The sequence below is a fragment of the Nomascus leucogenys genome, chromosome 2, assembly GCF_006542625.1.
Source record: "Nomascus leucogenys isolate Asia chromosome 2, Asia_NLE_v1, whole genome shotgun sequence".
Taxonomy (NCBI): domain Eukaryota; kingdom Metazoa; phylum Chordata; class Mammalia; order Primates; family Hylobatidae; genus Nomascus; species Nomascus leucogenys.
In genome coordinates this window covers 43,937,087-43,963,071 of record NC_044382.1, presented here as the reverse complement: position 1 = coordinate 43,963,071, position 25,985 = coordinate 43,937,087, and the positions used below count along the sequence as shown (strand labels likewise).

Here is a 25,985-nt window from a genome sequence, read left to right as displayed (position 1 = left end):
ACTCAGGAGGCTGAGGCGGGGGGGATCCCTTGAGCCTAGGAGTGTGAAGCTGCGGTGAACTATGATTGTGCCACTGCATTCCACCCAGGGCAAGAAAGCAAGACCCTATCTCTTTAAGTAAAAAGTGACACAAACAACTTGCCAATTACTAAGTAGTGCTATGTTGTGCATCCAAATTATGTCAATGAAAAAACTATTGCTGAAGATGCTTTAAATAGCCTAAGTAGATGTCTGGGAGGTTATAAACTGAATTCTTGATGCTTGCTCCTCAAGCATAGCTGGGTTTGAAATTCTATATCGAAGGTTATTTTTCCATTGATAATGTTAAGATATTACTCCATTGTCTTCTGTACCCTTGTGTCGTAAGAAGATAATTGGCCAGGCACGGTGGCTAATGCCTGTAATCCCAGCACTTTGGGAGGCCGAGGCAGGTGGATCACCTGAGGCCGGGAGTTCGAGACCAGCCTGACCAACATGGAGAAACCCTGTCTCTACTAAAAATACAAAATTAGCCAGGCGTGGTGGTGCATGCCTATAATTTTTTTATTTTTAATAGAGACAGAGTTTCACTATGTTGATGATGCTGGTCTCGAGCTCCTAGCCTCAAGTGATCCACCTGTCTTGGCTTTTATCCTTAATGTTCTATAGTTTTATTACTGTTAGTTTGTTGTTGTTGTTGTTATTTTTTTGAGACAGTTTCACTCTTTTATTTTTGAGATGGAGTCTCACTCTGTTGCCTAGGCTGGAGTGCAGTGGTGTGATCTCGGCTCACTGCAACCTCCACCTCCCGGGTTCAAGCAATTATCTGCCTCAGCCTCCCAAGTAGCTGGGATTATAGGCACCCACCATCACGCCCAGCTAATTTTTGTGTTTTTAGTAGAGACGGAGTTTCACCATCTTGGCCAGGCTGGTCTTGAACTCCTGACCTCAGATGATCCATCTGCCTTGGCCTCCCAAAGTGCTGGGATTACAGGCGTGAGCCACCACGCCCGGCCAAGACAGTTTCACTCTTGTTGCCCAGGCTGGAGTGCAATGGCATGATCTCGGCTCACTGCAACCTCCACCTCCCGAGTTCAAGCAATTCTCCTGCCTCAGCCTCCCAAGTAGCTGGGATTACAGGCATGCGGCACCACACCTGGCTAATTTTGTATTTTTAGTAGAGATGGGGTTTCTCCATGTTGGTCAGGCTGGTCTCGAACTCCCGACCTCAGGTGATCCGCCCGCCTCGGCCTCCCAAAATGCTGGGATTACAGGCATAAGCCACCGAGCCCAGCCTGTTGTTTATTTTTTTTATCCTGCTTGTTATTCAGAGCACACTTTAAAGATCCTTGTCTACAATTCTGAAAAACTCCCAGCCATTTCCTTTTCAAATATTTGAAAACTGTTCTATAAAATTAATTCTTTCTGGAATAAATTTCTATTCCAACTTTTAACTCGGCTGGAAGAATTTAAGTGTTGTATTTCTTCATGTTTGTTGGAATATGGGTTTTCAGGCATATTTGAGTGGAAGTATTTTTATTTTTGTTTTAGTTCATCTCTCTTCGTTTATGCCTACCTCTTATCTAAGGTTTTTATAATTGCCTTTTCCTGACCCCTTTTCCAGAACTAGGGCTCATAGTGGTGCTTCTGGGTTCCTATTCTGTAATGATTTGGGGATATCGTCATTGCAGTCACCTATAGTGGGAAGTGTAATTGTTGCCCTCCCTTCTGCCTTCTTTCTTTTAAAGCAGAAAGCTGAGGCTGTGTAGGTCAATAGTGAGTTATGATTTGAACATTTTGGAGTGAGGACAGGCTTTAAACAGTTTGGTCTGGTCTTCCCTGTCTCATATAGAGCATGACTAATGCCTGTCACGCCATAAAATGTTCTCTGTCTCCTGCTTCTGGACCTGTAGCCCACCAGGCATCTGATTTCAACTCTACACTTCCTTGTGTTTCTGACTTTGATCTGCTGAGATGTTTCTCTCATGGTTTTGAATCAAGCAAGCTATCTTTTGTCTCCTTTTTTATTTTTAACTGTGTGTAGTAGAGGTATCCAAGGATCAACTTACTTCCATAATTGTAACCCCAAAAACTGGATTCTAGTTTTATCACTTATTGCTATTCAATCTGTTCAGCTTTGTATCTACAGTTTATTTTAAAAATTACTAATATTAGCCTACCTAAAAAAATACTAGGATCAAATACAAATCATACAAAAAACTCATTGAAAATTCCAAGTTTTGACACTTGCTCTAAGAGAAAAATTTCTGCAAATATTCTGGTAAATTTAGTACTAAAGTCTGGTACTCAGTGCTAGACTTGGGACAAAGTGGTACATTTTTTTAAAAAAATGAAGGGCCTGGCCGGGTGCGGTGGCTCATGCCTGTAATCTCAGCACTTTGGGAGACAGAGGTGGGCGGATCACGAGGTCAGGAGTTCAAGACCAGCCTGGCCAACATGGTTAAACCCCATCTCTACTAAAGATACAAAAAATTAGCTGGGCATGGTGGCACGTGCCTGTAATTCCAGCTACTTGGGAGGCTGAGGCAGGAGAATCGCTTGAACCTGGGAGGCAGAGGTTGCAGTGAGCTGAGATCGTGCCATTGCACTATAGCAGGGTGACAGGGCAAGACTCCGTCTCAAAAAAAAAAAAAAAAAAAAAAAAAAAAAAAAAAAGGAAGGGCCTGCCCTTGTAAAGCCTATAGTGAGGGAGATATGTATGCACATCATTTATCAAAGAATCACATACCACTAAGATGTGCTAGGAAGGATAACTGAAACTACAGAAACCCCACCAGGAAAAGGTTCCCCAGACATTGGTAAGCACATAACATGAAATCTTGACACTTTAACTCTCACCTGACTTAAATGAGCCATCATATATCAAAACATCTATCTAAAGAACTGAAACTTTCATCTGGCTTTTATAGGCTATCTCAAATGAAAAAATCTTCTGTTTACCCTGGGATTATATTTAGCCAACTTTGTTATTAAAGGAGAAGAGGGAAGAGACATGTTGTACTTGTATGTTTAAGAGGTTAGACGCTTTTCTAGGTAGATACCCGCAACCCTAAGTTATGTTTGTTTCCTTTAGACCTTGACTACGACAAAAGGAGACTGGACCTCTCTGAATATGAGTTTCTTTCTTATAATATAACCTTTCTTTTTTAGATGTTCACTAATTACATTCTAAATAGGTCTTCACGATTGCTTTATGAATGCCAATTTGAGGGTTTACAACCTAAAGATTATGGAAAAACACAACTATTTTAGATAACTGGCGAGACACTGAGATGGCAGAGGATTGTTTTCTGGGAATTTATTTCCACCTGAAAATTTAACACTCTTACACTCTTAACTAGCTAATATATATAGCTGATATATATTAGGCACTCAAATAATTGATGAATGAATGAACAAGCTCAAACATAACAGTGAAACTGGAAAGTCCATCCACAATCATAAAAGGTGTCTTTTTATGTTCCCTATTCCCTTCCATTCTTTGTTCAATGCATTTGAATTTTGTATTATCTCATAAATCATAGTTAAGATTCAATTTTGCATTATACATTATACATATTACTCTAGCATTGTTAGTGTTTGCATAGTAGCATATTATTAGCTATTTAATCAATATTTATTATTTTTCTCTCGATATTGGAAATATGAATTAATTCCAAGTTTTCAGTTATTCATTGAGCATCTACATGTTCATTTCTTTTTTCTTTTTTTTAGACAAGGTCTCACTGTCACACAGTAAGTGCACTGACAGGATCATAGCTCGCTGCAGCCTTGACCTGCTGGGTTCAAAGAATCCTCCCACCTCAGCCTCCCAAGTGACTGGGATTACAGGCTATTTTTATTTATTTTTATTTTTATTCTTTGTAGTTTTTGTAGAGATAGGGTTTCACCATGTTGCCCAGGCTGGTCTCAAGTGCCTGGGCTCAAGTGATCCTCCAGCCTCAGCCTATCAAAGTGCTGGGATTATAGGTGTGAGCCACCATGCCCAGCCAGTTTTTTGTTTCTGTTTTTGTTTTTTCTTTTTTGTGACTATTTTACCTATGTTAAGTTTTAAGTGATTACTATTATAAATCAAGAGACTTTTTTTAGTTCCTACCACATATTATGAGAATGCTAATTTATCATCAGCATGTTATGATTTGGAGCATGAGTTTGTCCTCAAGAATGGGGACTATTTCTTTATATTAGTTGGCAGGATTAATCAGTGTGTCATAATCATCACTTCCTCAAACCGTGCTTCTCCGTGGTGACATCAAACTGCAGTATCATTTAGAAGGATAAGATTCTTAGCAATTCAGCCAGGGTCATGGCATGGTTGGCACAAACCAATTGGTCTGTGTTGGAAGCTTTCTCCCTGAATTCTTCCTTCAAGTATTAGGGGTTTTGAGTCACGATAATACTCATGTACAATGATTTGGCAAAAGAGATGAGGCATGAAAATAATTCACTTTATAGGAGTGCTGAAAACAGCAGGTACAGGAGGACTTCACAAGCCTGGAGAGGCCAAGCGTGGTAGCTCATGCCTGTAATCCCAGCACTTTGGGAGTCTGAGGCAGGAGGATTGCTTGAGCCCAGAAGTTCAAGAACAGCCTGGGCAACATGGCAAGACCCTGTCTTTAAAAATAAAAAATAGGCCAGGCACAGTGGTTCACACCTGTAATCCCAGCACTTTGAGGGGCCGAGGCAGGTCGATCACAAGGTCAGGAGATTAAGACCATCCTGGCTAACACAATGAAACCCCATCTCTATTAGAAATGCAAAAAATTAGCCAAGCATGCTGGCACACGCCTGTAGTCGCAGCTACTTGGGAGGCTGAGGCAGGAAAATCGCTTGAACCCGGGAGGTGGAGGTTGCAATGAGCCGAGATTGCACCACTGCCCTCCAGCCTGGGTGACAGAGCAAGAGACTTTGTCTCTAAATAAATAAATAAATAAAAAATAGCCAGATGTGGTGGCATGTACCTGTGGTCTCAGCTACCTGGGAGGCTAGGTGAGAGGATCAGTTGAGCCTGGCAAGTCAAGGCTGCAGTGAGCCCCGTTCGAGCCACTGCACTCCAGCCTGGGCAACAGAGGGAGACTCTGTCTCAAAGAAGAAAAAAAAACATGGAGACTGCCTGAGCAAGGGAGGCCAGAAACCTTAAACTGCCACTCTCCTAGAGTAGCAGAAATCCTCATCAGTGTCACTCTGGGGTAACATCAGAGAGTAATATTATCTAAGGAGCCAGATGATTTTGTCCCAACCCACGACAACATCCACACATTTATATTAACTTTATTTATTTATTTATTTATTTATTTATTTTGGTGACATAGTCTCCCTCTGTCACCCTGGCTGGAGTGCAATGGCATGATCTTGGCTCACTGCAACCTCCGCCTCCTGGGTTCAAGCGATTCTCGTGCCTCAGTCTCCCAAGTAGCTGGGACTACAGGCTTGTGCCACCATGCCCGGCCTGTTTTGCAGTGTTTATAACATACTAAAAGTTAATATAGGCCCAGTGCAGTGGCTCACGCCTGTAATCTCAGCACTTTGGGAGGCCAAGGCAGGTGGATCACCTGAGGTCAGGAGTTGGAGACCAGCCTGGCCAACATGCAGAAACTCCATCTCTACTAAAATTACAAAAATTAGCCGGGCATGGTGGTGTGCGCCTGTAATTTCAGCTACTCAGGAGACTGAGGCAGGAGAATAGCTTGAACCCAGGAGGTGGAGGTTGCAGTGAGCCGAGAGATGGCACCACTGCACTCTAGCCTGGGTGACAGAGTAAATAAATAAATAAATAAATACTGTAAAACAAAATATTCAGTACCATCTAAAATTACATTTATTTCATGAGGTTCATTACTTGGCTTTCAGTTTGTTGTACTAAGCTCCATTCTCATTAAGGAGAGGACTATTGACATGTCTCCTACTGAAACTGTTAATTCACTGTTTCTTTTAAACTTCGAGTGTTTAAGGGTGTTTAACAACTATACTTGAGAAAATTATTGAAATAAAATTTCTGGCTGGGTGCAGGGGCTCACACCTGTAATCCCAGCACTTTGGGAGGCTGAGAAGATTGGATTGTTTGGGCCCAGGAATTTAAGACCAGCAACATAGAAACCCCATCTCTACAAAAATTTTTTTTAAAAAAATTATCTGGGCTTGGCTGGGCACGGTGACTCACGCCTGTAATCCCAGCACTTTGGGAGGCCAAGGCAGATGGATCACGAGGTCAGCAGATCGAGACCATCCTGGCTAACACGGTGAAACCTGTCTCTACTAAAAATACAAAAAAAATTAGCCGGGCGTGGTGGCACATGCCTGTAGTCCCAGCTACTCGGGAGGGTGAGGCAGGAGAATGGTTTGAACCCAGGAGGCGGAGCTTGCAGTGAGCCGAGATTGCGCCACTGCACTCCAGCCTGGGCGACAGAGCAAGACTCCATCTCAAAAAAAAAAAAAAAAAAAAATTATCTGGGCTCAATCCTGTAGCCCTAGCTACTCAGGAGGCAGAAGCAGGAGGATTGCTTGAGCCCAGGAGTTCAAGGCTGTAGGCTGCAGTGAGCTATGATTGTGCCCCTGCACTCCAGCCTAGGCCATAGAGTGAGACCCTGTGTCTATAAAAATAAAAATTTGACTCATTTTGGAATTTAGAGGAAGTAATTTGCTAATTTCTGAAAATTTTTCTTGAATTTCTTTTAAGCAGTTTCATCAATTCATTCTTTTACTCTTTTTCTTTTGAGACAAGGTCTGGCTCTATCACCCAAGTGGTTGTGGAGTGGTGCAATCATGGCTCATTGCAGCAAACTTCCTGCCTCGTTTTAAATTTTTTTTAATTTTTTTATTTTTATTTTTTCTAGAGATGAGGTCTCACTATGTTACGCAGGCTGTCTTGAAATCCTAAGCTTAAGCAGTCCTCCCACCTTGGCCTCCCAAAATGTTGAGATTACAGGCGTGAGCCACTGCGCCTGGCCTCTTTTTTTTTGTTTTTTTGAGACAGAGTTTCACTCTGTCGCCCAGGCTAGAGTGCAGTGGCGTGATCTCAGCTCACTGCAACCTCTGCCTCCTGGGTTCGAGTGATTCTCCTGCCTCACCCTCCTGAGTAGCTGGGATTACAGGTGTGCGCCACCATGCCTGGCTAATTTTTGTATTTTTAGTAGAGATGGGTTTCATCATGTTGGCCAGGTTGGTTTCGAACACCTGACCTCAAGTGATCCACCCACCTCAGCCTCCCAAAGTGCTGGGATTAAAGGCGTGAGCTACCACGCCTGGCCTCCCGACCTCTTTTCTTTGTTTTTAAATAGAGAAGGGGGTCTCACTATGTTGCCCAGGTCAGTCTTGAGCTCCTTGCCACAAGTGATCCTCCTGCCTGGACCTCCCAAATGCCAGCCCAGACATTTTTTATAATTCTGTTCAAGTTCAGTTATATGGCTTCCTCAGTTTCAAGGAGGAATGAAATATTACTTGGAAAGAATTTGCTTGATGCTTATATCATTGAATATAACACTATAATTCTAATTTAGCTCCTCAAACCCTTTCTGGAACTGTCTTGATTGATCAGGGCTGTGCCTCATCAAATTCTGCACATTTGTTACTATTTGACAGTTATTTCCATTATTTTCAATTGTGTGTAAAATTGTTTTAAGGAACAGCCTAGGGCTCAGAGATCTATGTGTGTGCAGATATGCAGAAGAACTTCCTCTAATACTTTAAAATTATTAACTAGTGGATGTCCCTGGGATTTAACTTTCATCCAATCAAGGGTGAAAGTTCAGTCTGTATATTCTTTGAGCTCCTTATGTTGTTGAATCCAAACCGAAGTTTATTTTGTTTTTACTTCTTTTTCAGTATTAATATAAATATAGTAATGTATTATCTTCTAAGTGGTATTTCACCTACTTCATTATTTTGAGGGTGATTGTGTGGCAGGCTTAGTTGCAGGGGCCCACCCAGTAAGCTGCTTCAAAACCCTCCGCAGCCTCAGGTGTGAACTGGCCATGGCTCCCTGTTAGCAAGGGTTGATGGATTCAATTGCTTTATTCATCTAATCATTCACTTAGTAAGTCATTACTGAATACCAAGGCTGCATTATGACTTTCAAGGGCCCTAAGCTCTTTTGCCTTTGTGGCTCCTTCCTGCCTGAAAACATACTTAAAATTGTATTTTATGACTGTATTGCTATTAATGATGACTATAATCCAAACTGGATCCATTACTATATAGTAAATACATTATTTTTTTCTGAAAAAAACTGTTTTGAGACGGGGTCTCACTGTATCACCCAGTCTGGAGTGCAGTGGCCAGATCATGGCTCACTGCAGCTTCAACCTCCCCAGGATCAGGTGATCCTCCCATCTTAGCCTCCCAAGTAGCTGGGACCACAGGCACATGCCACCAAGCCCGGCTAATTTTTGTATTTTTAGTATAGTCAAGGTTTTGCCACTTTGGCCAGACTGGTCTCGAATTCCTGGCCTCAAGTGATCCATCCACCTCAGCCCCCACAAAGTGCTGGGATTACAGGCATGAGCCACCGCGCCCAGTCGTTTGTTCTGATTTTATTTTATATTTATTTATTTATTTATTTTTTATTATTTTTTTTAGACGGAGTCTCGCTCTGTCGCCCAGGCTGAAGTGCAGTGGTGCAATCTCGGCTCACTGCAAGCTCCGCCTCCCGGGTTCACGCCATTCTCCCGCCTCAGCCTCCCGAGTAGCTGGGACTACAGGCGCCCGCCACTGCACCCAGCTAATTTTTTGTATTTTTAGTAGAGACGGGGTTTCACCATGGTCTCGATCTCCCGACCTCGTGATCCGCCTGCCTCGGCCTCCCAAAGTGCTGGAATTACAGGCTTGAGCCACCGCGCCCGGCCTATTTATTTATTTTATATATGTATTTCTGAGATGGAGTCTCCCTCTGTCACCCAGGCTGGAGTGCAGTGGCATGATATCGGCTCACTGCAATTTCCGCCTCCCAGGTTCAAGCGATTCTCCTGCCTCAGCCTCCCGAGTAGCTGGGATTACAGGTGCATGCCACCATGTCCGGCTAATTTTTGTATTTTTGGTAGAGATGGGGTTTTACCATGTTGGCCAGGGTGGTCTCGAACTCCTGACCTCAGGTGATCCGCCCACCTCGGCCTCCCAAAGTGCTGGGATTACAGGGGTGAGCCACCGCGCCCGGCCTAATTTTTGTATTTTTAGTAGAGACGGGGTTTTGCCATATTGGCCAGGCTGGTCTTGAACTCCTGACCTCAGGTAATCCACCTGCCTCAGCCTCCCAAAGTGTTAGGATTACAGGCGTGAGCCACGGCTCCTGGCCTTTTTCTTTTTTTTCTTTTTTTTTTTTTTTTGAGACGGAGTCTCGCTCTGTCGCCCAGGCTGGAGCATCTTTAGCATGCGAGGTGGTCATAAACGACAAAGAGAAAAAATAAGGTGAAGGGGAATGGGGAGTGTTGGCAACTTAGATAGAATGTGCACGAAAGTCTTCACTGGGAAATTCTAATTTGAACAAAAACGCACAAAACGCGAGGAAAGCCTAGGAACACATCAGCCGTATACTTCGGCGTAAAGAAGTTAAGGATGAGGAACAGGTACTAAGAGCAAATCCCAGCGTAAGGCTCCCTTTAAGCGCGGCTCCCAGGGTTACGTATTCCCATTGCCTACAGGCGAGGCCGCGGGTCTGTAAACAAGCGACTGCCGCTGCAACCTCCATTTTGCTTCCTGGCACCAAATCTAGGCTGATCTATTCACTGCCTTCCGTTTCCCACTCCCGGTTTTCTTTTCTTTCTTTCTTTCTTTTTTTTTTCTCGAGACAGAGTCTCGCTCTGTGGCCCAGGCTGGAGTGCAGTGGCGCGACCTCGGCTCACTGCAACCTCCCCCTCCTGGGTCCAAGCGATTCTCCTGTCTCAGCCTCCCGAGTAGCTGGGATTACAGGCGCAGGCCACCACGCCCGGCTAAGTTTTTGTATTTTTAGTAGAGACGGAGTGGGGGAAGGGGGGGGGGGGGTCACCATATTGGCCAGGCTAGTCTCGAACTCCTGACCTTGTGATCCGCCTGCCTTGGCCTTCCAAAATGCTAGGATTACAGGCGTGAGCCACCACTCCCGGCCCTGGGTGCCGGTTTTCTTCACCTCCGAGCGAACAGCAGAGGGGGCTGTTGGGTGAGGGCCAGACGAGTTGGGGAGGCACCAGGACGTCCAGCGCTGCCCTCACTCAAGATGGCGGCCAGAGCCTCGCGCTTGGTCGTGTGGGGCGGTGCGTGAGTGCTTAGCTCACAGGCTCCGGCACCGCGCTCAGGGGCGGGTCTATAGTGGGAAGGGGACGCGCGCCCTGCGGCCCGGCCTCTAGTCATCGCCCTCGCGGCGGCGGCCAACACCACCGCCACTGCCACCCCTCCCAGACTGTAGACGGGAGGATGGAGTCGATGGCCGTCGCTACCGACGGCGGGGAAAGGCCGGGGGTCCCAGCGGGCTCAGGTCTGTCGGCTTCCCAGCGTCGGGCCGAGCTGCGTCGGAGAAAGCTACTTATGAACTCGGAACAGCGCATCAACCGGATCATGGGCTTTCACAGGCCCGGGAGCGGCGCGGGTAGGAGCCTCGATTTCCCCTCAGTCTCCCGCCCATCACCTTGAATCTTCAGGGTCATTCTTCCCTCTCCCACCTCCACTCCCCTGACCTTTTTGACCAAGCCCTGCTCTTTGACTTCCTCTGTCCCGCCCTTTCGGTGATATCCCAAGTTCTCATTCCTGAACCCCAGGATGTTCCTAGTCGCTCCCCCCAATTTTCCCGGGGCCTCGCCATGAGATTTTCCCCACCCTGCCTGCAGGTCGCTCCCTCTTCCCAGTTACGTTGAACAGCCCCTTTTTTCCTTAGCCACTCCTCGCCTTTCTTGAAGGGCACACGTTGTATCTCTAGACTGTCGTGTCCACTGCTCCCCTTAGGAAGATGGCTTTCCTTCTTAAGGTTCCGAGTGCTTTTCCTTACAGTGCCTTCTCTAGCGTCTACTTTCTTTTGCCTTTTGCTGTGTAACTCTTGTCCGCCCACATCAGCCTGTCTTTACTGAACTGCCCGCTAGTTCATCCTACGTGGGGACTCTTGTGGTCATATCCTAGTGTTTGTGTTCAGTGTCCTCAACACTTGTCACCTACGGGCCGGCTAGAAAAGGTGGGAAAAGTGAGAGTGAGCATTCTTCAGAGACCCAGCAAGTGCGAAGGGCACACTTGAGAGTTTCCTGTCCTCATCAGAGGAGATTGATGTGATTGATGTCTGGAACTGCATTTCTAAGGAGAGCGCCTCATTCCTCCCTCAAACACATGTCCAATGATTTTCTTTAAAAAAATTTATTTCACCTGAGTATAACTGAGCAATTAGCACCCCCTAGTGTTATCTAAGTTTCCAGTGTTTCCTTTAGTAATTGGCCTTCAGTCACTGGTCGCAAGCTCCTTATATCTTTGTGACTTTGGGTCTGTAAGGCTTTAGGTGTATAGCTCTGAACTTTTAGACAGTTCAAATGAGCGGTAAGAAAACCATTTCAAATTCTTCTAGAACAATAGAAGAAACATTTTTCTATCAGCCTATTTATTCTTAAAGCATTATTTATGATCTTACCCGAGGTACTTTCTATATTTTGTTCTTTTGCTTTGAAAATTTTATGTCTTTAAAGGTTGTTTTGTTTTTCGAGACAGGGTCTCCCTCTGTAGGCCAGGCTGGAGTGCAGTGGCATGATCATAGCTTACTGCAGCCTCAAACTCGTGGGCTTAAGCAATCCTGCTACCTCAGCCTCCGGAGTAGCTAGGACCACAGGTGTATGCCACCATGCCCGGCTAATTTAAAAAAAAAAAAAATGTGTGTGTGGAGATGGGAGTCTCACTATGTTTCCTAAGCTGGTCTCCAACTTCTGGGCTCAAGTGATCCACCAGCCTTGGCTTCCAAAAGTGCTGGGCTTACAGGATGACAGGTGTGAGCCATTGTGCCTGGCCTTTTAAAAAAAAAAAAAAACAAAAAAACCCACCAGAGTAGTGTCTTAAAACTGCTGAAGTGCCTACTAATGGCTGCCTGACTACATAAACAGTAGCTGTGGGATATGCCACACCCTATGCTCATAGGGCACTGGATTCAGAAATCTAATTTTAAAATATAGATTTTAAAAGGCTTTACTGATTTTATATTTTTAACCGAATAAGCTAAGGCAGGCAATGCAATCATACATCTGGGATATATTATCCATAAAAAGTTGGTCTTTTCAGCTTGCTTCATCTCTGAATATCTTTCCCGGTTTGTGTACTAATCTTATCTCCTACCCACAAAGTTTGGGTTATTTCCTCTGCAGAATACTCATTTTGGGTGATATATTTTGAGGGTGTAGAGGAAGAAACCAGCTTTTTTTTTTTTTTTTTGAGATGGAGTCTCGCTCTGTCACCAGGCAGATGCAGATGGAGTGCAGTGGCACAGTCTCTGCAACCTCTGCCTCCCAGGTTTCAAGTGATTCTCCTGCCTCGGCCAGAGTAGCTGGAACTACAGACACACGGCACCACACCCAGCTAATTTTTGTATTTTTAGTAGAGAGAGGATTTCACCATGTTGGCTAGGATGGTCTCAATCTCTTGACTTCATGATCCGCCCGCCTCAGCCTCCCAAAGTGTTGGGATTACAGGCGTGAGCCACCGCGCCTGGCCGAAACCAGCTTTTCTTTAATGCAGAATCAGTATTTATTTATTTTGATTCAGAGGCTGCTGAGTTCTAGCTGCAACAGCATATTTTAAAACATAAGTAAGGTGTTTGCCAGTATGGAATAAATACATAAGACTTTTAAATTTCTTTTCTCAGAAGAAGAAAGTCAAACAAAATCAAAGCAGCAGGACAGTGATAAACTGAACTCCCTCAGCGTTCCTTCCGTTTCAAAGCGAGTAGTGCTGGGTGATTCAGTCAGTACAGGAACAACTGACCAGCAGGGTGGTGTGGCCGAGGTAAAGGGGACCCAACTGGGAGACAAATTGGACTCGTTCATTAAACCACCTGAGTGCAGTAATGATGTCAACCTTGAGCTCCGGCAGCGGAACAGAGGGGACCTGACAGCGGACTCGGTCCAGAGGGGTTCCCACCATGGCCTAGAGCAGTACCTTTCCAGATTCGAAGAAGCAATGAAGCTAAGGAAACAGCTGATTAGTGAAAAACCCAGTCAAGAGGATGGAAGCACAGCAGAAGAATTTGACTCTTTTCGAATATTTAGATTGGTGGGATGTGCTCTTCTTGCTCTTGGAGTCAGAGCTTTTGTTTGCAAATACTTGGTAAGAAAAGATCTGTAAATTATTAACTAACTTAATGGAAAATGCAAAATGTTAATAATTATGAGTGCTTGTGATCCATAGAAGTCATTGCCAGTATTAATATCTACCAGATCCATGTGGCTGTTTGAAGATATATTATTAACTTTGCTATTCATCTCATAGAATGAAGTGTTGTGGTTAAATACAGAGCCTAATAATTACTGTTGGCCCTCCATATTAGTTGGTTCTGCACCTTATGTGGATTCAACCAATTGTGGATTGAAAATATTTGGATTTAGCTGGGCGTTGTGGTGTACGCCTGTAATCCCAGTTACTTGGGAGGCTGAGGCAGGAGAATTAGCTTGAACCCGGGAGGCGGAGGTTGCAGTGAGCCAGGATAACGGCACTGCACTCCAGCCTGGGTGACAGAGTGAGACCCTGTCTCAAAAATATGTGTATGTGTATATATTTGGGGAAGAAATAACAATACAACAATAACAATAAATAATACAAATAAAAACAGTACAACAACTATTTACATTGCATTAGGCATTAAAAAAATCTAGAAATGATTTAAAGTATATGGGAGGAAGTGAGTAGGTTATATTTACTGTGCCATTTTACATAAGGGACTTGAGCATCTGTGGATTTTGGTGTCGGGAGGAACCTGGTACCAGTCCTCTGCTGATACTGAGGGATGACTGTCCTAAAACCCCTTTTTCATGCTACGGACCCTTCTCATTGCTTTGCATATATTAATTCATCTAATCCTCATTCTTGTGAACTTGGTATTATTTGAATCCATTGGGAAATGAAGACTCAGAGAGGTTAAATCATTTGCCCAAGGTCACATAGCTACTAAGCGGCGCTGGGATTAAACCCTGGCACTTTCATTCCTTAACCAAAGGGTTAAGTGCTTTACATATATATACTGTATATTATCAATTTTCAAATAATATGAAATAGTAAAATGCAGTTCCTCTGGTCCTGAATATGAGGTAATTTTCCTATGGTTCAGAAGACATTTCAGCATTTCCAAATGTAGTATCATAATGAGTCCATTTTGGTTGTACCGTGATGTAGTCATTTTGTTTTACAGTATATCGAAGAATGCAGAAAAGCATAGCTCATAGTTCAGTGTCTTGCTTTGAGGTTTTTCCATTCAGTAGACATTTTAAGTATATGTACCAGGCACATAAATATCCAGATAATTAAAGTTTATATCATTAAGCAAAACAGTTTTTGTAAATCTTTTTTTTTTTTTTTTGAAATGGAGTTTCTGTTGCCCAGGCTGGAGTGCAGTGGTGCGATCTTGGCTCACTGCAACCACCACCTCCTGGGTTCAAGTGATTCTCCTGCCTTAGCCTCCCGAGTAGCTGGGACTACAGGCATGTGCCACCATGTACGGCTAATTTTTTGTATTTTTAGTAGAGATGGGGTTTCACCGTGTTAGCCAGGACGGTCTCGATGTCCTGACCTCATGATCCGCTCACCTCGACCTCCCAAAGTGCTGGGATTACAAGCTTGAGCCACCGCACCCAACCTAAAATCTATTTTTATGTAGATGTTTTCATAAATAGAATGTTGAACAGATTTGATTTGTTTTTCCTTGATGATAACTTGTCATTATAGTTTGCTATAATGCAAAGATCAGTGATGCTTTCAGCATTTAATGAGCTGCCTATCTCTTTTTTGTCTCTATCTGGAGGGCTCCATGCTTTCATGATTTTAAAGTTATGTCCTATTTTTGTGTGAGTTTTTTTGTTTTGGTTTTCTTGCCAAATCTGCTATCAGATTTTCAACTGTTTCTTACTGCTCTCTCTATACTGCCATCTAGTAATGTTTGCTCCTTCACTCCCTTCTTAATAGTTTCATTTTAAAAGTAATTATGAGGGGTCGGGCACAGTGGCTCACGCCTGTAATCCCAGCGCTTTGGGAGGCTGAGGTGGGTGGATCATCTGAGGTGAGGAGTTCGAGACCAGCCTGACCAATATGGTGAAACGCTGTCTCTACTGGGCAGAGTGGCAGGTGCCTATAGTCCCAGCTACAAAAATTAGCTGGGCAGAGTGGCAGGTGCCTATAGTCCCAGCTACTTGGGAGGCTGAGACAGGAGAATTGCTTGAACCCAGGACGCGGAGGTTGCATTGAGCCAAGATCATGCCACTGCACTCCAGCCTGGGCAACAGAGTGAGACTGTCTCAAAAAAGGAAGTAATTATGTGAATGTTATTTTGATCTTTTCTGTTTTGTTCACCAAGCCATTTTATCTCTAATAAGAATAACTTGCCCTGGGAGAATCAGGGATGGTAACTGTATGCGTTGATTCCCTGCCCTGAAGTCTGAGGAATGAATAGCATTTAGTTTTTTTGGTTTTTTTTTTTTTTTTGAGACAGAGTCACCAGGCTGGAGTGCAATGGCGCGATCTCAGCTCACTGCAACCTCCGCCTCCTGGGTTCAAGCGATTCTCCTGCCTCAGCCTCCCGAGTAGCTGGGACCACAGGCACGTGCCACCATGCCCAACTAATTTTTTAGTACAGACAGGGTTTCACCTTGTTGGCCAGGATGGTCGTCTCTATCTCTTGACCTCGTGATCTGCCCACCTCTACCTCTCAAAGTGCTGGGATTACAGGCATGAGCCACTGCACCCAGCCAAGCATTTAGTTTTGTTGTTGTTTTAGAGATAGGATCTTGCTATGGTGCCCAGGCTGGACTAGAACTTCTGGGCTCAAGCAGTCCTCCTGCCTCAGCCTTCTGCATAGCTGGAAGAATGCCATCTATTTTGAGTGCTGGGCCTTTTCTGTGTGCTTCCTGGATGTCAATTAATTCCCTCTGGGTGACGGAGATGTTACCGCATCTGTGTTACTATGTTAAATATCTGTCACCATTTAATACTTTAAATAATTTAAAAGATAAGTTTTTATGAGAGAAGACAGTTTTGGGGACACTAAAAGAATATGAAAGAATTGCATGACTTGAGAAACATTTTATGTTAGGAAATCAAATATTTTATTTTCTTCACTCTTCTGCAGAAACAAGATTACTTTTAACCATTAAAATTACTATTTTATGGGAGGCTGAGGCGGGAGAATTGCTTGGACCAGGGAGGCAGGGGTTGCAGTGAGCTGAGATTGCGCCACTGCACTCCAGCCTGGGCGACACAGTGAGACTCCATCTTAAAAAAAAAAAAGTAATTACCAGGCGCGGTGACTCACACCTCTCATCCCAGCATGTTGGGAGGCCGAGGTGGGTGGATCACTTGAGGTCAGGAGTTCTAGACCATCCTGTCCAACATGGTGAAACCCTGTCTCTACTAAAAATACAAAAATAAGCCAGGTGTGGTGGCGGGCGCCTGTGATCCCATCTACTCAGAAGGCTGAGGCACGAGCATCGCTTGAACCTGGGAGGTGGATATTGCCGTGAACCAAGATCATGCCACTGCACTCAGCCTGGGTGACGGAGGAAGACTCCCGTCTCAAAAAATAATAATAACTATTTTCTTACAGCTTTTGCTTGGAATTTTATAGCTGCTGTTTGATTTATTGTGATTTGAATGATTATGTTGGAAATCTTTAATTTTATCTTCTATCTTCACAGTCCATATTTGCTCCATTTCTTACTTTACAACTTGCGTACATGGGATTATACAAATATTTTCCCAAGGTAAATTAATTTTTTTCCTAAATTTTGATGATGTGTTTGGATTGATTTATGACTAGCTAATTGAAGGAACTTAAAAATGTTAGTCCTACTTACGGTCTGAATCAGTGCTATTCAAAGTGTGGTTTGCCCACTTATCTCCAAACTATGTGTTTGTGTTTGTTATACATTAAGTTCAAAAACATGAGTAATTGGCTGGGCGCAGTGGCTCACGCCTGTAATCCTCACACTCTGAGAGGCTAAGGTGGGTAGATCACCTGAGGTCAGGAGTTCAAGACCAGCCTGGCCAACATGGTGAAACCCTGTATCTACTAAAAATACAAAAATTAGCCAGGTGTGGTGACACACACCTGTAATTCCAGCTACTCAGGAGGCTGAGGCAGGAGAATTGCTCCAACCCAGGAGGCAGAGGTTGCAGTGAGCCAAGATTGCACCACTGCACTACTCCAGTCTGGGCGATGGAGTGAGACTCTGTCTCAAAAAAAAAAAAAAAAAAAAAAAGGAGTAATTAGAAACTTTTATAGCAATTTGACATTGCCATAACATTGTTATTCTGTTTTACAAAAATATTGGTCTATTGTGGATTGAGGTCCTTCATGAAAGAGTGTGAATAGTACTTGTTTAAGCAAAGTATTAAATTTAATTAGTAAATTTAGTAATTCATTTTGCCTATAATAAAGGAAATTAATTTAAAAATGGATTTGATTATCTCACCATACTTCATATTGGACACTTAATAGCAGTGCACTTTATCTTCAGTGTTGAGGGCCTGATATTTGCAATAAATATTTGGCCAATATTACAGAACAGAATGATGTTGAGAGTCAATGTTTACCTGGCCTGCTTGACTACAGACATACAGTTTTATGAGGCCTGGCTTGCCTGACATAGACGACAGCCTAACTAGTGTGATCGAATTTTGTGGGAGCTTTTTGCTGAAAAAAAATGCTATTTGGCTGTTTGCATGTTATATTTAACAGGCTGACAGACCTGTGTATGATTTTAATGGATTTGAAGCATTTGTATTTTTGAAGGGTCAAATAGGTCAAATACAAGAAGTAAAAGAGTAAATAGCATTGTAATTTTAGTTGAAGCATTTGTTTAGAAATTCACGTTTGAGGCCGGGCGTGGTGGCTCACGCCTGTAATCCCAGCACTTAGGGAGGCTGAGGCAGGCGGATCACGAGGTCAAGAGATCGAGACCATCCTGGCTGACAGGGTGAAACCCCATCTCTACTAAAAATACAAAAATTAGCCGGGCGTGGTGGCGGGCGCCTGTAGTCCCAGCTACCCGGGAGGCTGAGGCAGGAGAATGTTGTGAACCTGGGAGGCGGAGCTTGCAGTGAGCTGAGATTGTGCCACTGCACTCCAGCCTGGGCAACAGAGCAAGACTCTTCAAAAAAAAAAAAAAAAAATTCACCTTTCAGGCTGGGTGCCGGTGGCTCACGCCCTAATCCCAGCACTTTGGGAGGCTGAGGCGGGTGGATCACCTGAGGTCAGGAGTTCGAGACCAGCCTGGCCAACATGGCGAAACCCTGTCTCTACTAAAAATATAAAAATTACCCGGGCATGGTTGCGGGTGCCTGTAATCTCAGCTACTTGGGAGGCTGAGGCAGGGAGAATCACTTGAACCTGGGAGGTAGAGGTTGCAGTGAGCCGAGACTGTGCCATTTTTTTGCACTCCAGCCTGGGCAACAGAGCAAGACTCTGTCTCAAAAAAAAAAAAAAAAAAGAAAAAAGAAATTCACCTTTGAAACATTGATTGTAGTTTTGCAGTAGCAAAGTTTGGAACCTAAATGTCCACTGAGTGACTACATTAAAAAAAAAAATTGGCCAGGCATGGTGGCTCATGCCTGTAATTCCAGCACTTTGGGAGGCCGAGGCAGGCAGATTACCTGAGGTCAGGAGTTCGAGACCAGCCTGACCAACATGGAGAAACCCCTGTCTCCACTAAAAATACAAAATTAGCCAGGCGTGGTGGCACATGCCTGTAATCCCAGCTACTCGGGACACTGAGACAGGAGAATCACTTGAACCCAGGAGGTGGAGGTTGTGGTGAGCCGAGATTGCACCATTGCACTTCAGCCTGGGCAACAAAGGAAAACTCCGTCTCAAAAAAAAAAGAAAAAATTATAACATGTCTATTCAGAATGAAGATGCTCTCAATGTACTGATAATGGTAAGCTCTCCAAGAAATATTAAGAGAAAAACAAAATTCAGAATAGAATCTATACTAATTTCTTTTTGAAAATAAAAAATAATGTATGATTTGATTTTGCTTATACATGCATAAACAAACTGAAAGACTATACATGAAATTATTAACAATACTCATGTGTGTGATAGAGATGTATATACGGGTAGTATGTAAATGGAAGAGAGAAAAGGGAGACTTTATATATTCTCCCAACAAAACAGCATTTTGTTATAGCAGGGTGTTTTTGCTTGTTTGTTTTTGAGACAGTCGCACTCTGTCGCCCAGGCTGAAGTGCAGTGGCACGATCTCAGCTCACTGCAGTCTCCGCCTCTTAGGTTCATTCTCCTGCCTCAGCCTGCCAAATAGCTGTGACTACAGGTGTGAATGACTACACCCACTTAATTTTTGTATTTTTGGTAGAGACTGGGTGTCACCGTGTTGGTCAGGCTGGTCTGGAACTCCCAGCCTCAGGTTATCTGCCCACCTGGGCCTTCCAAAGTGCTGGGATTACAGGCGTGAGCCACCGCACCTGGCCTGTTATAGCAGTTTTTAAACACAAAAGTTGGCCGGGCGCAGTGCCTCATGCCTGTAATCCCAGCACTTTGGAAGCCCGTGGTGGGCAGATCACCTGAGGCTGGGAGTTCTTGACCAGCCTGGCCAACATGGTGAAACACTATGTCTACTGAAAATACAAAAAGTAGCTTGGCATGGTGGGTACAGACCTATAATCCCAGCTACTCAGCGTCTGAGGCAGGAGAATTGCTGGAACCCGGGTGGCAGAGGTTACAGTGAGCCAAGACAGCGCCACTGCACTCCAGCCTGGGCGACAGAGCAAGACTCCATCTCAAAAATAAATAAATAAACACAAAAGTTGAAAGAATTGTGCTGTCAACACCCATTTATATAATACCAACCACCTAGATTCTGCAATTAACATCTTCTTATATTACGTATCTTTATTTTTCAAACCCAAGATAATCTCTGTGAAGTTTTTCCATCAAATTTTTTTTTTTTTTGAGATGGAGTCTTGCTCTGTTGCCCAGGCTGGAGTGCAGTGGCACAATATCTGCTCACTGCAAGCTCCGCCTCCCGGGTTCACGCCATTCTCCTGCCTCAGCCTCCCGAGTAGCTGGGACTACAGGTGCCCACCACTACGCCCGGCTAATTTTTTGTATTTTTAGTAGAGACGGGGTTTCACTGCGTTAGCCAGGATGGTCTCGATCTCCTGACCTTGTGATCCACCCGCCTTGGCCTCCCAAAGTGCTGGGATTACAGGCGTGAGCCACCGCACCCGGCCTTCCATCAAATTTGTCTTGATGCATTTCAAAGTATGTTGTAGGTGTACACATCAGTATACCTCACCCCTCTTACATAGCACTGACTACAATTTACTGTTTTAAGGTTCTTTTTTTAGGTAAAATTTTTTTTTTTTTTTTTTTTTTTTTTTTTTTTTTTTTTGAGATGAGGCTTGCTCTGTCACCCAGGCTGGAGCACCATCTCGGCTCACTGCAAGCTCCGCCTCCCGGGTTCACGCCATTCTCCTACCTCAGCCTCCCAAGTAGCTGGGACTACAGGCGCCCACCACCACACCCGGCTAATTTTTTTTTTGTATTTTTAGTAGAGACGGGGTTTCACCATGTTAGCCAGGATGGTCTTGATCTCCTGACCTCATGATCCGCCCGCCTCGGCCCCCCAAAGTGCTGGGATTACAGGCATGAGCCACCATGCCCGGCTTTTTTTTTTTTTTTTTTGAGACGGAGTCTCGCTCTGTTGCCATGCTGGAGTGCAGTGGCACAATCTTGGCTCACTGCAACCTCCACCTCCCAGGTTCAAGCGATTCTCCCACCTCAGCCTCCCGAATAGCTGGGACTACAGGCACGCGCCTCCAAGCCCAGCTAATTTTTGTATTTTTAGTAGAGATGGGGTTTCACCATGCTGACCAGGATGGTCTCTCTTTTTTTTTTTTTTTTGGAGACGGAGTCTTGCTCTTTCGCGAGGCTGGAGTGCAGTGGCGAGATCTCAGCTCACCGCAACCTCCACTTCCCAGGTTCAAGCGATTCCCCTGCCTCAGCCTCCCAAGTAGCTGGGATTACAGGCATGTGCCACCACACCTGGCTGATTTTTTTGTATTTTAGTGGTGACAGGGTTTCACCTTGTTGGCCAAGACAGTCTTGATCTCCTGACCTGGTTATCTGCCCACCTCGGCCTCCCAAAGTGCTAGAATTAGCTGGTCTCTGGTCTCTATCCCTTGACCTTGTGATTCGCCCACCTCCACCTCCCAAAGTGCTGGGATTACAGGTGTGAGCCACCGTGCTTGGCCTTTTTTAGGTAAAATTTTAAGGTAAAATTAGTTCTGAGGCCGGGTGCAGTGGTTCACACCTGTAATCCCAGCACTTTGGGAGGCCGAGATGGGTGGATCACCTGAAGTCAGGAGTTTAAGACCAGCGTGGCCAACATGGTGAAACCCCATCTCTACAAAAATTTGCCGGGCATGATGGTGGGTACATATAATCCCAGCTACTGGGGAGGCTGAGGTGGGAGAATCGCTTGAACCCAGAAGGCGGAGGTTGCGGTGGGCCGAGATCCTGCCATTGCACTCCAGCCTGGTCGACAGAGCGAGACTACATCTCCAAAAAAAAAAAAAATTAGTTCTATGAAAGAATGAAGAGCAGGGTACCAGCGTAATTAACTGATTGCTTGAAATGCTCGTCTTAATTGTACCATTTAATACGTTTGACATCCTGTGAAACCCATACCTCTTTCGAGTTTTATAACTTCGCTGTCACCCCAGGAGTTTCTTTCATGCTCCTTTCCAGGCAGTCCCAGTCCCTATACCCCAAAGAACTTTTTCCCAACATAGATTAGTTGTGTCTGGCATAGTAATTCATATAAGTGGGATCATTCTTGATACTACTTTTTTGTGCAAGCCTTCTTTTATTCTGCATGATATTTTTGAGATTTATCCATGTTGTTGGATAAATTAGTAGTTAATTCGTTTTTTTCTTCTTGGCTCAGTAATACTCCATTGTATGACTATATCCATTTATCTAGTCTCCTGTAGATGGACATCTTGGTTGTTTTCAATTTTGGGGTTATTATGACTAAAACTAAGAGCTTTCTTGTATGAGGCTTTTTGTGAGCATAAGATTTCATTTCTCTTAGGTAACTATAGGTTTTTGGTTTTTTTTTTTTTCAGACGGAGTCTTGCTCTGTCACCCAGGCTGGAGCGCAGTAGCACGATCTCGGCTCACTGCAACCTCTGTCTCCCAGATTCAAGCAATTCTCCTGCCTCAGGCTCCTAAGTAGCTTGGATTACAGGCATGTGCCACCACGCCTGGCTAATTTTTTTGTATTTTTAGTAGAGACAAGGTTTCACCATATTGGCCAGGCTGGTCTCGAACTCCTGACCTTGTGATCCACCCACCTCGACCTCACAAAGTGCTGGGATTACAGGCATGAGCTGCCACGCCCGGCCGACTATAGGTTTTTATATTTAAAAATATTTTAAACCGTATGATTGGATTTTATGATAATAAAGAAAAATTCAGCTTTTAATCTCTTAAAAAATGAGACTAGAAAATTAGTAAGTAAATGTTCTCTCTTCCACCAGAAGTATACTGAATTGTTAGTGATACCCTATTGGATGTATAATCAAGTGTGGATTCCTTTGCATAACAATTAGGGCCCTACATTCCTATAAGTCTGTTACAAATTACTCATTGTTCTCCAAGCATTCTTCTGCCTCTAACTTGTCCTGAGACTTAACCCTTCAAAAAACTTTCACTTCTGCCAGTCTAAATCCTGCTCTTCTTTGAAGGTCTGTTTTTAGTTGTTTTTGGAGACAGGGTCTCACTTTGTCACGTGGGCTGGCGTGCAGTGGTGCAGTCTCAGTTCAGTACAGCCTCAACCTCTTAAGAGATCCTCCCACCTCAGCCTCCTGAGTAGATGGGACTAGAGGCTCATGCTCAGCTAATTTTTGTATTTGTTGTAGAGACAGAGTCTCCCTATGTTGCCCAGAGTGGTCTTAAACTCCTAAGCTCAAGCCATCAGCCAGCCTCGGCCTCCCAAAGTGCTGGGATTAGAGGTGTGAGCCACTGCAGTTTTTAATTTTACTTCCTCTGAAGTCCTCCTTGTGCTTTATTTACATAAAACACTGGAGTAATTTATATCTCCTGTGAGCTCTTATGTCACACATTATCCGTGTCAGTCATTTAGCAGTTATTTATGTCCTGTCTAGTAATATTTTTGTTGTTTTTAGATTGTACTGTTGTATATGTCATAAATTGTTATTTATGTCATGCTTCCAAGATGACACTTTTTAAAAACTTTTAATAGCAGGACTGGGCCAGACGCAGTGGCTCACACCTGTAATCCTGACACTTTGGGAGGCCAAGGCGGGCAGATCACAAGGTCAGGAGTTTGAGACCAGCCTGACCAACATGGTGAAATCCTGTCTCTACTAAAAATACAAAAATTAGCCGGGCGTGGTAGCAAGCACCTGTAATCCCAGCTACTCAGGAGGCTGAGGCAGGAGAATCGCTTGAACCTGGGAGGCGGAGGTTGCAGTGAGCCAAGATCGTGCCATTGCACTCCAGCCTGGGCAACAGAGCGAGACTCCGTCTCAAAAAAAAAAAAAAAAAAAAAAAAGCAAGACTGATGTCTGCTATTGCCTAGCAGTTTGATGAGTTACATATTATATGCTCAGTAAATGTTGGTATATTACTGATTGTTTTGAAACATCATTAACAGTTTTTAAATCATTTCAGTTCAAAACAGCAGTATTGATCATGTTTGTATAGAGCTTAATGTAGTCTGCTGAAACTTTGAAGATTAATTTGAGTTTTTCTCTACACAGAGTGAAAAAAAGATAAAGACAACAGTACTAACAGCTGCACTTCTATTATCGGGAATTCCTGCCGAAGTGATAAATCGATCAATGGATACCTATAGCAAAATGGGCGAAGTCTTCACAGATCTCTGTGTCTACTTTTTCACTTTTATCTTTTGTCATGAACTGCTTGATTATTGGGGCTCTGGAGTACCATGAAGCCTGTAGAACTGAGAAGGCGAAGCTTACAAAAAAAAAAAATCCTCTTCTAAAATTGCAGTGTCTCTAAAGGAGGCAAATTGGTTTACACCTTCATGTAACTCTTTTACTTTAGGGGTTGTAAAACTACTTTATTAGAAATAGAATGGCAGATTCTCTGATTTAAAAGGGCTGAGTTTGTATTATTACTGATATGAAGAATAGAGTACCAATGTGATTAATTGATTTTTCTTGTTTAATCAGAATTCCTATTCTGTACCTTTCCTCTAACTTCTCAGATTTGTAATTCTTCTTTTGGGAGCTGAGCTAGTGCTTTTAGGAGAACAGATAAACGTGGTCTCAGCCAGCCCTAGAGACTGCTTCTTGTATTTGTGTCATTCTGTCCTGAGAAATGAAGTCATCTGAAAAATAAAATGAAAGAAACTGAATTGTCTAATGTTAAGTCTGCACATTGTAACTTTTCTTGTTGAGTTAGTATCTTAATTTTTACTCCAGCACAAGTATTTGATCAAAGAAATGATTCATACATGTGAAATTGGAAGGTATTTATAAAATTTTTATTGCTGTATACCAAACTCAGAATTGGAACTTTTTAGATTTGAGTTTTCACTTTTTAGAAGTATGTTTTAAGCAAGCAAAAACAAAATGGGATCTGAAGAATTGAGGCATGCAACCCAATAGCATAAATGTCCTTTTTCCCCCCAAATATGGTCTAGATGAGTTATTATAAACATTGTTTTTATTTTTTTGAGACAGAGTTTTGTTCTTGTTGCCCAGGCTAGAGTGCAATGGCGCCATCTCGGCTCACCGCAACCTCCGCCTTCCTGGTTCAAGGGATTCTCCTGCCTCAGCTCCCAAGTAGCTGGGATTACAGGCATGCACCACCACGCCCGGCTAATTTTTGTATTTTTAGTAGAGATGGGGTTTCTCCATGTTGGTCAGGCTGGTCTCGAACTTCTGACCTCAGGTGATCTGCCCACCTTAGCCTCCCAAAGTGCTGGGATTACAGGTGTGAGCCACTGCACCTGGCCTTATAAATATCCTTTTAACTAACTCAGTAACTGCCATATTTTGATGGGTTGTCTTCTTAAAAGAATATAAGACTAAAGTGTTAATGTCACTTGGTGTTACATTTCCATACAGATTTTTGTATAGTCTAATTTGGTTAATCCTTGTGACATTAAAAACACATATACTTTTTAAAAAATTACTCATTAAGTCTTGATTTCTGTCATTTCATTTTGAACCAGGGTAATGAAGAATAAGTATAATTTAAGTCTATTCTTTTGATTTGGGTGGAAGATTATAAGCACACAATTTTCCTGATTCCATAATGAATCTAGTATCTAAAGGGTTGTAAATCATCCTTAAAGTTGTCGCTTCCTTAATCCCTGAGAAGATACTAGTGGTCTTCAATTGCACATTGCACATGTTTACTCTTTTGCTGCCTTTTTTTTTTTTTTTTTCCAAACCATGTTTACTGCTGTTGTCCAGGCTGGAGTGTAGTGGTAGCACAATCATGGCTCACTGGAGCCTTGCTTGACCTCCTGGGCTCAAGCAATCCTCCTGTCTCAGCCTCCCAAGTAACTGGGACCATTAATGCCTGGCTAATTTTTTGATTTTTTGTAGAGACAGGATCTTGCCATGTTACCCAGGCTGGTCTCGAACTGGGCTCAAGCAGTCCTCCTGCCTTGGCCTCCCAAAATGCTAGGATTACAGGTACAAGCCATTGTGCCTGGCCTACTTTTGTTTCTTAAAAAAAAAAAAAAATCATTTAGCCAGCTGACACATGCAAAATTTTAGTAATTGTAGATTATTATCAAATTTATATTTTGAAAACAGTTATAAGATACCTG

At 43.5% G+C, this 25,985-nt stretch overlaps 1 protein-coding gene across 1 annotated transcript; it reads left to right on the top strand.

Annotated features, from left to right (window-relative positions):
* The first annotated feature begins 10,237 nt into the window (after positions 1-10,237).
* Positions 10,238-24,571, top strand: CAMLG (calcium modulating ligand). The gene is made up of 4 exons (XM_003266393.2): positions 10,238-10,552; positions 12,791-13,251; positions 16,824-16,889; positions 23,938-24,571. The coding sequence occupies exons 1-4, from the start codon at positions 10,381-10,383 to the stop codon at positions 24,127-24,129; spliced, it is 891 nt and encodes a 296-aa protein (XP_003266441.1). The 5' UTR covers positions 10,238-10,380; the 3' UTR covers positions 24,130-24,571.
* Positions 24,572-25,985: the final 1,414 nt, after the last annotated feature.

Coding starts and splice junctions, on each gene's coding strand:
- CAMLG (XM_003266393.2), top strand. CDS start 10,381: ATGGAGTCGATGGCCGTCGCTACCGACGGCGGGGAAAGGCCGGGGGTC. Junction 10,553..12,790: donor CAGGCCCGGGAGCGGCGCGG/GTAGGAGCCTCG, acceptor TTCTTTTCTCAG/AAGAAGAAAGTCAAACAAAA. Junction 16,890..23,937: donor TATACAAATATTTTCCCAAG/GTAAATTAATTT, acceptor TTCTCTACACAG/AGTGAAAAAAAGATAAAGAC.